We start from the raw sequence: 13,185 nt of genomic DNA, 5'->3' as shown, positions 1-13,185 counted from the left end.
TTGTGCGAGTCACTTGAGTCAGTATTGCTAGCTTGCAATGTTTTGGACTGTCTGCTTGATCTAATTGCATTTAAACATACTACATTTATACACCAAAACCTACAGTAGGCCTAGCTAGGCTACGTGCAGAACATTGTATGTTATTTCAGAAGTGAAAGAATGGCTTTTGTTGTGGATTTGCTTTACGCTGAGCTTGAGGAGAGACTTCACTCGCTCGTCTGCTACAGATCCACTCATAGCCGGCTGATTTGCGCAATTGACTGACTCACGCGAGAACTCATGAGTCATCGACAACTCACGAGTCATCGAGTCCCATAGTCTGCGAGCTTTCAATGTTTCAATGAGTCTGCGGGTCGGGAAGTTCCTATAACCTGTCTCGGACTGTCTCTCTGCTCACTCAGTCGCTTGAGTTGACTTGTGGAGTTGTCGTTGCCTATGAAATTGTAAGTTATAAAGCTTTTGGCAGCTAAGATGGCTAGGACTAGTAGTAGCTAATGTTGCAAGAGGTTTGTGTGTGGCGCTGTTATCATTTTAGATTGAATTGCAGGACTCATCTGATCCGAGTTGATACTAGTGATACAAGAGACTCTTGATTCATGAGTCAATTTAAAGACTCGGGTGAAAGATCAGAGTGAATCACGACTCAAACAGGTTTAGCTACACCATTGTTAGCCATGCTAGCGGTGTGGCGGTTGGTCCACCACAAACTTAAATATTTCAAAACTATTGGATGAATTCCCATGAAATTTCCGTACTGACATTAACAGTCCTCACAGGATGAAACACTGATTTTCCTCTAGCGCCGTCAGCAGGTCAAACTTTGACAAAATGTCCAAATATGTGGAAAACGGATGACATTCTCAACAGCCTCAGCTAATTTTAAATGTTAGCATGTTAACATACTACACTAAAATGGTAGAGATGTTGACCATGTTAAACAACACCTGCTAAGCCTTAGCATGCAACTATTGTTATTTGAGTATGTCAGCCTGCTAACATTAGCATTTAGCTCAACACACTGCTGCGCCTACATACTGTACAGCTCCACAGAGCTGCTAGCATGGCTATAGACTCATTAATTCTACTTATTAAATGGTGGAGCACCTCCCTAACACCCACTACAAAACTGGGCAGGTCCCTTTATTATGTACAAGCAGGCTTATCACAGTTCCAGTCATTGAATACATCCCAAAAGAACAGTGTGTTCTTTTTCGGAGAGGAAAACATGAATAACCAACACTGTGTGCACCCTTACTAAACTTTGCTACACTAGTGAGTTAAAACTAAGTTATATTCAACAATAGTACTGTGAATTTCTACTCTTTACAGACAACCACATTGTTTGAAAACCGCTTCAAATTACTACAAAAGTCATGACTGGTGACTCAGAAAACTTTCCAGGTACATATTTGTCAGTCTCTCTGTTGACTTTCCTCTGTGTGTTGGCAAACATTTTCCTTTCGTGACAATAGCCTGTGCAGTTGGTGCAAAGCCACAGTAACATACCTGCATATGTTGACAATGAAACAATGTATGATTTCATAAATAATAACTGTTGCTTTTGGTCGTGCTGCTTCGTTTGGTAACACTGACACCAAACATTAAGAGGATTGCAAAGAATAAAAGGATCTTGATTAAATGAAACTGGAGTACATTATTCAGTTGTGCCTAGAGGGCAAACTGGCATTTAGCGCACTTCTCTTACCATTCGAGTGACCTAAATATGATCTCCATACGGGCGTGGTGACTCTTTACCTATTGAAATAAAATCCTTGTAAATGTCCCAAACGACCCTGTGATTATAAACAAGTATTTGTGCATCAGTTTACTATACAGGTAGTCCTCATGTACAGAAATTCACACAATGTCAGCATCAGCTTGATTCTTTTCACATAACATCTGAGCAGATGGGTGCTTGTGTTGTGTCAGCTTAATTGTCAGATATTTTATATACAAGGTGACAAAAAGTACCTGAAGGAAATTAACCCCACTCCACTGCAGTGTTATAATTTACAAAAGCTCATGACAGAATCAACAAAAGTGCTTTTCACATAAAGGCTAAATAATATCTTTCTGAGGAATAAACACCTTCTTGACTGGTTGAGTACTTCCCACCATGAGAAAAAGAAAGTAAAACTAATTAGATGTCAGTTTTCTCAAACCCGTTCTCCTGCCCTTCAGGGTTATTAGGTCATCATGACGACGTAGCTATAATAACTACAAGCACACACAACTACAGTGTTCTTTACTATTTATTTCTTGTCTTTACTATTAATTTCTTGTCTTTTTAACATTTAGATTTATGTTTAGTGGGTGAACTGCTGCTAAGAATTTCGTTATTCATTTTTGTACAATGACAATAAATGAAAACATGACCCGATTTATGTTATAATGCAATCTATGCTATAATGCAATATGCCTTATATGCAATCTAGCAGATAGCATGCAAAAACTAACCTGGTGACGAACCGTAAAAGCTGAAAATCTTTTATACAACTGTATCAAAACTGATGTGGCAATGGTTTATCGCTGTGCGAATGCTCCACATGACACCTTTAACTAAAAGGGCTTTACACTGCATGATAAACTGACAGACAATACAGTAAAGCAACAGATAAATCCACTTAAGGCCCAGATATACTTGCTTTTAACTACGCGTTCACGTACATAAGATGGCTGCGTTCCTTTGGAGCGTAGGCTGTGCACATATTCAGAAATTAGCGCTACGCATCTGCAAGATGCAATTCAGTACATAAACGTGGGGGCAGTAAATCATATGACAGGCAGGTCAGCAGCTGTTCCACACTCCAACCCAGGAGGTGACTTCCGGGGTCGGCCAGGGATGATATGGCCCTTATCTGCCCCCTAGCGGATGTACGTTTAATCCTCCTGGTACACGCAAAGTACGCAGGCAAGTATGTAAATAATGCTGTTCGCGCCGCCGCTTGTCTACGCATACGCATTGTTAAAAAGCTAGTATATCTGGGCATTTAGGCTTCACAATCTTTCTTAAATTAAGCAGCGTCCATAACAAAATCTTCAACAAAAGTCAAATAATATGCCTCATATGATCTCACCTGGCAAGTATGCCAAACACTCACACTCACACACACACACACACACACACACACACACACACACACACACACACACACACACAAAAGGGCTCCTGATTTCTAGGCTCCTCAAAGAAAAATCTTTATAATGCTCAGGAATGTGAGCAATCGCTGAGGGAGTGTTCAGAGCGAACAGGTGACCTTCTGAGTTTACCTTGGTATGACCTCATCAGTTTTCCCTTCACCTTATTTCCATTTACCCAAACCAATGGCATTCCTCAAATCCATTATGAAGCTAAGACGGGATCTGAGCAGCCAGAGTTGCATAAGAGAAGCCCTTCGTCTAGTTTTACACAGGATCGAGAAAACTGACCGCACAACAGGGACATAAATCACTGTTAGGCAGGTACGCAAAACCGCACATTAATAGTGTTAGGAATTAGACAAATCAGGGCGAATTAACCTATTAACCCAGATAATCTCTGCCTGTTGGCTCAGGATGAAACATTGTCCAGGTAATTAGAGAAGACAATGCAGAGTTAATAGGTTTACCACACTGATAGGTTCAGGAGGCCAGAGTTTATCGCTCCAAAACTGGCTACTGTGCAGTTCCCTCTCTGGTCAAACTCCATGGGCCTTGTTTACAAAAATGCATTCCCGCAAGAGCAAAGGGTTAGGTAACAGCATACAGGGTTTGGATGCTCACCCTAACAGGGAATCTACATCAATCTACATTGGCATGTCATTATTAAATAAAACTGAAAAGCAAACACATTAGGAGATTAAATTGTCTGATGTGTAGCAGGCTACTTTGTCAGGAACCTATCGGTATAAAATCAGGAAATACCTGTAATTATGATTACGAATTAGTAGTAGTAGAGTAGTAGAATTAGTATGTGACAGTTTTTATACAGTATTTATACTCAGTGCTAGGAAACATTTACATTGGTCAACTCTTGCCAAAAAACATTCTCCAAAAGAAATAATCCCATTTTCAGAGTGGGATCCCAGTGCATCAGTTTTTTGAGAAAATATCTGCTAAGTTTTCAAACAATATTAATTTTAGTTAAAGGAGGGATGTGTTAAGGTAAACTGTATATCAACTTTAACATTAGTTTAAGTATTGAGAATATGAAAGGATGGGAGTACACTGTGTTCTGAAAAAATGTTGCCAGTTATTTTTCTGTCAATCAACTAATTATTATTATCGTTAAAGCTCTAATATTGTCTGTTATGTTTCTATGATGATTCATATTTTTCTTGTTAATTACACTACCAACTAATAGTACATTTTTGTTAAAAACAAAAACTCTTTATAAAGATGAGGTTAATGTTTTGTCTATGGTGATCTATAAGAATACCACACAAAAAAGGTATTGAGGTTTGATACCAAGGAGTTCATACTAGTCCTCTATGGCACCAGTGTCTCAGTGCGAGGAGGAACAGTGGGAGTGGAGAGGTCAGGAAAAACAGAACCCCTTGTTCCTCGCTCACTGTAACAGTCCTGGCATGGCTTTTAATTAACTGGCACTGTGCCTGCCATACCAGGCATTTAGTGGGCAGGAGGCCCCTCTGGCATCAATACTGATCATCATCAGGGGCTCAGCAGGAGGTATTCAATTTCTGGGCAAGTGTGTTACTTTGCACCGTGGCCTGCTCCTACAATAAACCTCCTCTGGATGCATTTAGGGAATTGCTGAGCTCCTTCTCTAATCGGAGGGAGCATCTGGCGAGGAGATCGCAGCGGATGTTGCCAGCACCGACAAACTTCATGCCACGCACAACATGTTGAGTGCTGAGGGCTCAATAGCAGCATATGTTACCTGGCACATAAATCACACTTAATAATCACCTCTGGCTTTATAGTGATACGTTTCTGTAACATTCAGGCCTATAAACTTAAAGCTACATTGTGTAAGAATTTCTCCCATCTAGCGGTGAAATTGTATATGACAACCAACTGAATTTTACTTTCTAGCCCCTCCCATTCCGAGCGCGTTTTAACTCCTACGGTGGCCGAACCCGAAATTAGCTCTTTCCATCGTTTACACGCAGATGTTCTGCCTGTCGCGTTGTCGTTTTAATTCTTTTTTTCGCTTCCCTGGCGAGTTAGCTCCCCCTTGCATTCGTCAGGGTTCCACTAGGTGTAATAGGGCGAAATGCGGAGGTATGTCCCTCTTTGGCTAATGTATTTTAAAGATGGAGGCGCTACATGGCGGCCGTCATTCGAGCGAGTCGCTTGTGTGTATTCTGAATGATTCTAAATGGCAGATTCTACACTTACGAGAATACTTTGAGTTGGTGGAAGAAATTACACATGAATGAGCACATATTTGTGAAAGAACAAAGGGGGTTTTGCTAAGAATCAACTCAAAAAATTACACAATGTAGGTTTAAAGGAACAGTGTGTAGGATTTAGCAGTGAGGTTGCAGATTGCAACCAACTAGATACCCCTTCCATCACCCCTCCCTTTCCATCACCCCTACCTTTCCAAGTGTGTAGTAGAACCTACGGTCAGAAAATCAAATATAACGATATTCTTGACCAAATACCTTGATGTCGATATTGCAACAATATTGTAGGGTTGACAACTGGTGCTTTCACAAAATATTTTACCCATGAGATTTTAGATAAATAATTATCAATAATGTTCATATATAACGACTAAGTGGGTAAAGGCAAATAATAGAATAGCTAGAACAGTCTGGAAAGTTCAGAAAATTGCATCACTTTACTGTAATGCAGCCTGTAAAACCAGGAAAAGACAACACTTATGCCATATTACGATTTCCAAAATCTAAGACGATATCTAGTCCCATATCACGATATCGATATATGAGGCTAGATATCATCTTAAATTTTGGATATGTTAATATCGTAAGTGTTGTCTTTTCCTGTTTTTAAAGGCTGCATTATATTAAAGTAATGTAATTTCCTGAACCTACCAGAATCACTAGCTGTTTTATTATTTGCCTTTACCTGCTTAGTCATTGTATCCACATTATTGATGATTATTTATCAAAATTCTCATTGTGTTAATATTTTGTGATAGCACCAATAGCGCTACAATTTTGCCATAATATCAAAATCAATGTATTTGGACAAAAATATTGTGATATTTGATTTTCTCCATATCATCCAGCTCTATTTCAGGTAACATACAAATGCGAAAAGGCCCTCTCTAGTGTTTGGTTTGTTGGTTCTGGGCTAGGCTACTGTAGAAACATGGAGGTGCAACATGGCTCCATGGAAGAGGACCCGCTCCCTATGTAGATATGAAGAGATCATTCTAAGCTAACGAAAACACAACAGCTCTTAGTTTCAGGTTATACACTACTCTTGGTTTCCAAAAGAAATCTAGAAATCTACTATTTTCAGTAATTCTTCTCAAGTTTATGTATGGAAAAGTCAAAGAAAAGAATTCAAGGCCTCTGCCCAACGTGAGGTAGCCTCAAAGCCGACCTGGCAGAGGAGAAATACCTTATCTATCTTCATAGTTTACTTTCTCTTACAAAACTCTTAGCCTCACACTGCTGTTGTAACTAACCATAAGTAGCACAAAATAGTGCAAAGATTGTGTAATACAGTCTATGTACACATGCTGCAGTCAATGCTGACGCGTTTGTCTATGCATTCATCGTCTACCAAAACCACAGATGTGACAGAAAACATGTTTAGCGTATACATATTCACCTTCCTTTGTGGGTATAGTTTTGACTGTCTGGATGAGTTTAAATCCTGTGAAAAATCCCCACGCAACACCCTTCCAGCTGAACTACAAGCTCTGGGCTTTGACATGGAGAAGACGCAACAAAAGAAAAAGGCGGAGCCTTCTCTGTCTGTAAAGCAATAAGCCAAGACTTCACAAGCACTGGCAGACACATTTGCTGGTTGATGTTTTTGTGTTTCAGGTCAGACTGCATCAAGGTGTGATTAATGATGCTGTAAAACTAAAGTTAGTGCTTACAGTTCACACTGGAAAGTAAACTGAGTTCACAAAGAGAAAACAGGACTGGGTTAGTTCAGCATGCTGACATATGAGTGAACATGTGCAAGCTCCAACAAGATCCCACAGCTCTGGGAATAGTGTGTTGCTGCAATATTTCTTCGGAGTGTGTGAAAAACATTTTTTTTTTTTTTGCGTTCACTATGTGTGTGAGTTGTTGACTGTGTGTGGCCGTATGTGTGTGGCTGCACAAAGGTTAAAATAAAACCAACCATCCACTTCAGACGTGCGCATATGGTGGCCACCATCCACGTAACCTGAAGATCCGTGGTAGCGTTAGTTAAGTGATGGTATCACAGAACAGGACAGACAGAGATTTTTTTTCATAGAAAACAAAGCATGCTGAATAAGGTCAGAAGGGGAGTAGGAAGTCAGTCTGTTCAAACATGCCTCTAGTAAACAAACAGCATATTTAACTGGTTCCCACTCATTTAAGGTAAACTGCTCTCTATAGAAATGTCTTTAAATGTCTTATAAAGACCTCCCTAAGGTTCAATACATTACTGGACCACACTGGTTGGTGCTTTAGCCCATTACCAACAAATGACTTAACTTGGTAATAACATGTTTTTTAAGTTTTTAAGAGTAATTTCCTTTCTTGCAGGCCGTGTTGGTTTTCTTTCATGTCAATACACAATGTTAATCAACTGGCATGACCTTGATTGACATAAGGAATTCATCACAGTTTAATAATTGTCGCTTTTATGTTTTGGTTTTTCTATGTGTGTGTCAAATGTACCTTATCCTCTATGGCAGAGACTCTGTGGTGATGTATTCAAGCGATGCTCTAACTTCTAAAAACTGATTGCCAGCTGCGGAAATTGTTTAAAAGTAGTGAAACTGCTGCAAATTCCAAGAGGCTAAGGTGATGTTCTCGAATTCCTTGTTTAATCCAACCAACAGGCCAGAAACATATTTAATTTACAGTGACAAATGTACTCATTTGAGAAGCTGATTTCATTTTCTCTCAGTCCTACATTATTAAGTAATATTATAGGAGCAAACACAAACACCAAGGGCAGCATAAGTATGGCAAAAACATTGTTCACTGTAATGAATTAGCTACTAGCAGGTTTCAAGTCTCTGCAAGATGATTCTCATTTGAATGTTAAATGACACCAATGATGGCGTTCTGGAATATATGAAATATCAGGGTTTCCCCAAGAAAATTGGGGGTGGTAAGCCAGCCATATGACTTGACATGTCATAGTAGGGAAGAGCCTAATAAATAGCTATAAATACTGTATATGATATTTGCGTGTCAAATAGTTCTTCTGCTCTTTAGTTAATCAGGTTAATGTTGTATTTCATAAATGTGTATTCACTTCTATAATGCTCTTTGCCCCCCCCCAAAGAAATGATGGTGTGCTACAGGAAATGTTAGTTTTTTCTTAACTTAAAATATTGTCAAATAGTAGTTACAAAACACACTTATAGAATACTGAAGGGGATAAAATGGCAGTTGAGCAGTACCTTGAGGGTGAGCCTGCCTTCCTGACTTCTGTCCTCCCTTGTGTCCACCCTGATGTCCAGCAGGGTGCCCATCCAAAGCCAAGTCAAGTGCAGGACCTAGTCCCAGGCTCTGCCCCTTAGCGTCAAGATCCTTCCTCTTCTTGCCCTTCAGCCAGCCCAGAGCCCGGCCCAGGGAGTTACTGCGCTTCTTCCGGCCCCTTTTGCTGTGCTTGTCCTGGGCAAAAATATCGACCACATCCTGGGGAATCAGTTCCCCAAACCCCATTGAGTCACGGTTTGACATAGCACCTCACACTGGAGCAACGCCCTGAAAAAAGGGGAGGCCAAAATTACATTTATGTCATCATCATCATCATCATCATCATCATCATCATCATCATCAAATATTACATGTGCTGGCAGTTAGTGAGAGGTGCTAATCAAACATTTTTTGATTGATTTGTTAACGGTCCTGGCTCCCACTGGTTTCAATGAATCCCAGTACGGTAATAAAATCAACATACAGAGACTTGAAACTTACTTTCCATCACGGTGAATTTTGACCGAAAATGTTGCCTTTAGTCTTATTACTTTTCAAAGTTACCATAACATTGTGTGCAGTTGCAAGCAGGGTCTGTTATGAAAACCAACCTCGCTGTTCTGTTCAAGAAAATCACAACATCTGATATTGAAGGGTTGGCTTTTTTTTTTTTTTTGCCAAATTCAGTGTTCTTACAACAATTACTGTATCTGACTACTGTCTGCCTTCCAGGTTTTATTTCCTCATTAACAAAGTTCATTATTTGACTACTTTTCCATGAATGCACCACAAAGGCACCAAGGTTCAAGATGATGGATTACACCTGTGTCAAACAGGTTTCAAGTCTTGGTAAGACGAGTTTCATCTTGAAGAAAAGTGGTTCTTCTAACGTATTTAAATACGTTAAAACCTAAAGTATATTTCAGGAAATGCTTGTCAGTGATGTAAAGTGTACAAAACCTGACAAATCCAGTTGTTCTGCTAATACAGCATCAGACAACCATTGCATTGTATTCTAGACAACCCCAACTGGTGTGGTGTGTGTGTGTGTGTGTGTGTGTGTGTGTGTGTGTGTGTGTGTGTGTGTGTGTGTGTGTGTGTGTATATGTATTTTTGTGTTTGTGCGTCTCCGTGGGCACTGCTCATTCAACTCACACACTCAGCCTACCCAGACCACCTCCTGACTCTAAACCAAACTTCACAGTTCTGCAAAGAAAGAACTGGCACCGCTCCCTTCATTCCATAACATGGAGTCATAATTTACAAAACCACACCCGTAAAGTTCTTGCACTTTTACACCGAGACACAACTGCAAACTAGGAAGAGCTACAGAATAGAAAAATAAACAATCACCAATGTGCATCGAGGCGTTTCTAGCGAACAGTGTCCATACATATATTAGTGTAGTTTCTGTTTCATGTTCCTTGTTATGTTTCAGTTTCTTCCTTCATCTTTTTTATTATTTTTCTCCACCCCTTCACCTTGCTGAACTCCTTTACTTTGGGGCAGGTTTCCCAGCCTTGCTCCTGGGGATCTGTAGCTTACACTGGGCTTCTTCCAGCTGTGTACTATATTAGATGCTTATCTCCAAATCACAGTTCTAAAAGTAGGATCAAGCTCTTAAGATGACAGGAGTCGCAGATTGTAAATAAGCCCACAAAGACTGGAAGAAGGTGGGAGCGGAGTCAGAGTGAGAGAATTATGAATCCCTTGATGATTTGCTCTCGACAAAGTTTATGAAAAGTTTTTGGCTGCTATGTTGCTTCACGGTCACGCATAAAAAACACCGCAGGCAGATTTTAGCACAAGCAATGTGTGAGCAATACAACCACACATAGCTAAACGAAGCTACACCACAGAAACCTATGTCATGTTCTCTGAGGATTGCAAATGTGACTTTTCCAAACTGCTTCTCATCATCAAAGCTCTGTGTAATACAGAGGGGGTGCTGCGATGAGAGGTTAGAGGATGGGTTTAGATGTATTGTATGGAAAGTTTTCAAGCAGATGTGCCCTTTTTAAAGCCAGATGCCTACATTGGTCATAAATTAACTTTTTTATCAGTCAAATCTTGACTCTCAAAAACTGAACCCTTGTGAAGGTAGGATTTGTTGCAGGACTGTTGTATTGGACTGTATTAGTTTGAGCAAGGTGTACTGTAATAAAAGGCATTGGTCTTCTTTACATACTTAAAGCAGAAACAAGCCTATAGCCATGCTAGCTTCTCTGTGAGGCACAGCACATGCTGATGTTTAACAGGTATAATGTTGACCTTATTCCCGTCTTAATTTAGCTTGTTAACATGCTAACATTTGCTAATTAGCACTACACAAAAAGCTGATGGGAATGTTATTAGTTATGCAGAAACATGGTCGTATTTGGTCATAAACCCCTATACTATGTCCCTGCAATAGAGGAAGCTGCAGTTTCAGGACCACAGTCCTAAGACTGCATTTCTATGACCCTATTTACCAGACAAAACTAGCATACTGTGCAAGCGTAAACACTTACATTTTTGCGGACCTGCCCTCACTGCTAAAAAAAATCCTAAAGGAAACACTGGTCTACATCTACCCGAAAATCTAGGGTCCTACAAATGCTGTCTTGTAACTGCAGCTTCTTCTATTGCAGAAACATGCTACTCCATAAAACCGTAGTATTGGACAAACTAAATGTTTGACCGGATGATGGCGCCAGAGGAAAAGTCAGAGGATCACCAAAAGGGGTGGGTAACAAACTTCGATACTTATAGCCAACGAACCAAATTGCCTCCATAGTATCATGTCGCTACCAAATTTCAATACCAAGGGAGTAAAATCTCTTCAGCATCAGTGAGCCAAAAACACTCTGCATGCTTCTACCAAGATCTAATAATGCTTGTGATCGGCTGTCTACACATCGTAGAGGCATGCAGGACAAACACTACTTTGCGCACAGAAAAGGGGTTCACGTTTGTTTGTGTGTGTGTGTGTGTGTGTGTGTGTGTGTGTGTGTGTGTGTGTGTGTGTGTGTGTGTGTGTGTGTGGTGTGTGTGTGTGTGTGTTAGGGGTGGGAATCACCAGAGGCCTCACGATACGATATCATCCCGATACCTATGTCACAATACGATATTATTGCGATTTTAAACATATTGCATTATTGGTGTCTGTGTATCGATACAGTATTGCCACGGAAAATATCGCAATACTATGCTGTATTGATAGTGTGTAGTTTCTATCTCCCCCAAGAAGAATTCTAAGTATGACAACAACACTGTCGGCGCGTCCACATGACACAGCCTTCCGTAATCGCGCATGCACCCCCACCCCTTCTCCACGCAGTTGCTAGTAGCCAAGGAGGACACAGAGGATTCAAAAAACAGAAGAGGTAATAATCTTCACTCAAGTTTCTACGCGGGAAAGTCGCAGGACGACACTAATTCTGAACACAGCCATACTGAGAAATACTTAGAGAGTTGTGTGGAGCTGATAGTCTGAATTAGCTTTGTAGCAACTCATATGGCAATGAATGTAATGGACGTTCATTAATATACAAAAGTTACGCACTAAAGCTTTAAGATTGATCCTCTGGGCACCATGGATGATGGTACAAAAGTTCATGGTAATCCATCAAATATGCGTTTTTTTCAGTCTCAACAATACTGCTTGTTTAGCTAAAAAGTAAAGTTTAATCTGGTTCTGCCCTGTCTACAGAGAGGTATGCAGCCCCATATGAGAGGCTTAAAATCAGTGCTTAAAGTATTTGAATGCTTTTCCTAACTTTATACATATGGTGTTTTTGAAGTAATTTGTTATCTTAATGTAGCCCAGCTGAACTTCATCACATCTGATGTGGCACAGTGTGTATGGAGTAGACGCAAGGAGTGAGTTGTAGTGAAAAGCCAATAACAAGAAAGAGCATTCATCTCTGGAGAAAAGTACCGGGCCTCTCCCTGCACTAAGCCCTGTGTTTCTCTTGCTCCAAATTACAGTCATTTGGGCATGACTAAGATCTGTGCATCTGTATTGGCTACAGTCGCCAATAATCAGACGCCTCTCTCTCGGGAGGACAGGGGGGCTGGTTCATTCATTTATAGCCCACGGGGCTGCTCTGAGTGCAACAACTCCTCATATTATTTCCATCACAGAGGGACCAGAGTAATGCTAAAAACTCTGGGACACGGCGGAGGACCACCCAGCAGACCACTGTCTGTGCAGTCCAGTCATAAGGAGCTGACTCATGCCACCTTTGCTGTGGTTACACATAACCTGCAATTTTCAGTTTTGCAAACATATGTAATAAGGTTATGCACACATTGGAGTGTCCTTTAAAATTTTCCCCATTTGTTTGATGACGTCTATTTTTATTTATTTTTTACAATTTGTCTTAAGATTTACTAAAGAAAAATGTCACATCTCGGGTTTAGAAGTAAAAGGTAATTGTCACAATCCTCTCTTTAAAGTTAAAGCACCATGGCCGACATCTTAAATACAGAGTTGCTTCATTGTCCCAGCAGTTACTTATCCCCTAACCACACCTCTCAATTCATAAAAGTTGATATATAACCTATAGGCACAAAAGGATTAAAGTTGGATTTATAGCACAAACTAAATTAAAAACCTCCACCAGTATTGCCTACACTACACCACATC

The 13,185-nt window shown here is 40.3% G+C and overlaps 1 protein-coding gene across 4 annotated transcripts in view; it reads right to left on the bottom strand.

Annotated features, from left to right (window-relative positions):
- Nucleotides 1–13,185, bottom strand: part of si:dkey-157l19.2 (uncharacterized protein KIAA1522) — a 44,112-nt gene that overhangs the window by 25,446 nt on the left and 5,481 nt on the right. For all 4 annotated transcript variants that reach the window (XM_039785320.1, XM_039785316.1, XM_039785319.1 and 1 more), the window contains exon 2: nucleotides 8,537–8,843. In XM_039785320.1, the coding sequence (XP_039641254.1) occupies nucleotides 8,537–8,819 (283 nt within the window). In that variant the 5' untranslated portion in view covers nucleotides 8,820–8,843. The remainder of the gene's footprint in view (nucleotides 1–8,536; nucleotides 8,844–13,185) is intronic.

Source organism: Perca fluviatilis, chromosome 20 (assembly GCF_010015445.1).
Source record: "Perca fluviatilis chromosome 20, GENO_Pfluv_1.0, whole genome shotgun sequence".
Classification (NCBI taxonomy): Eukaryota; Metazoa; Chordata; class Actinopteri; order Perciformes; family Percidae; genus Perca; species Perca fluviatilis.
The sequence above is the reverse complement of the archived record's forward strand: the minus strand, read 5'-3'. Positions and strand labels throughout refer to the sequence as shown.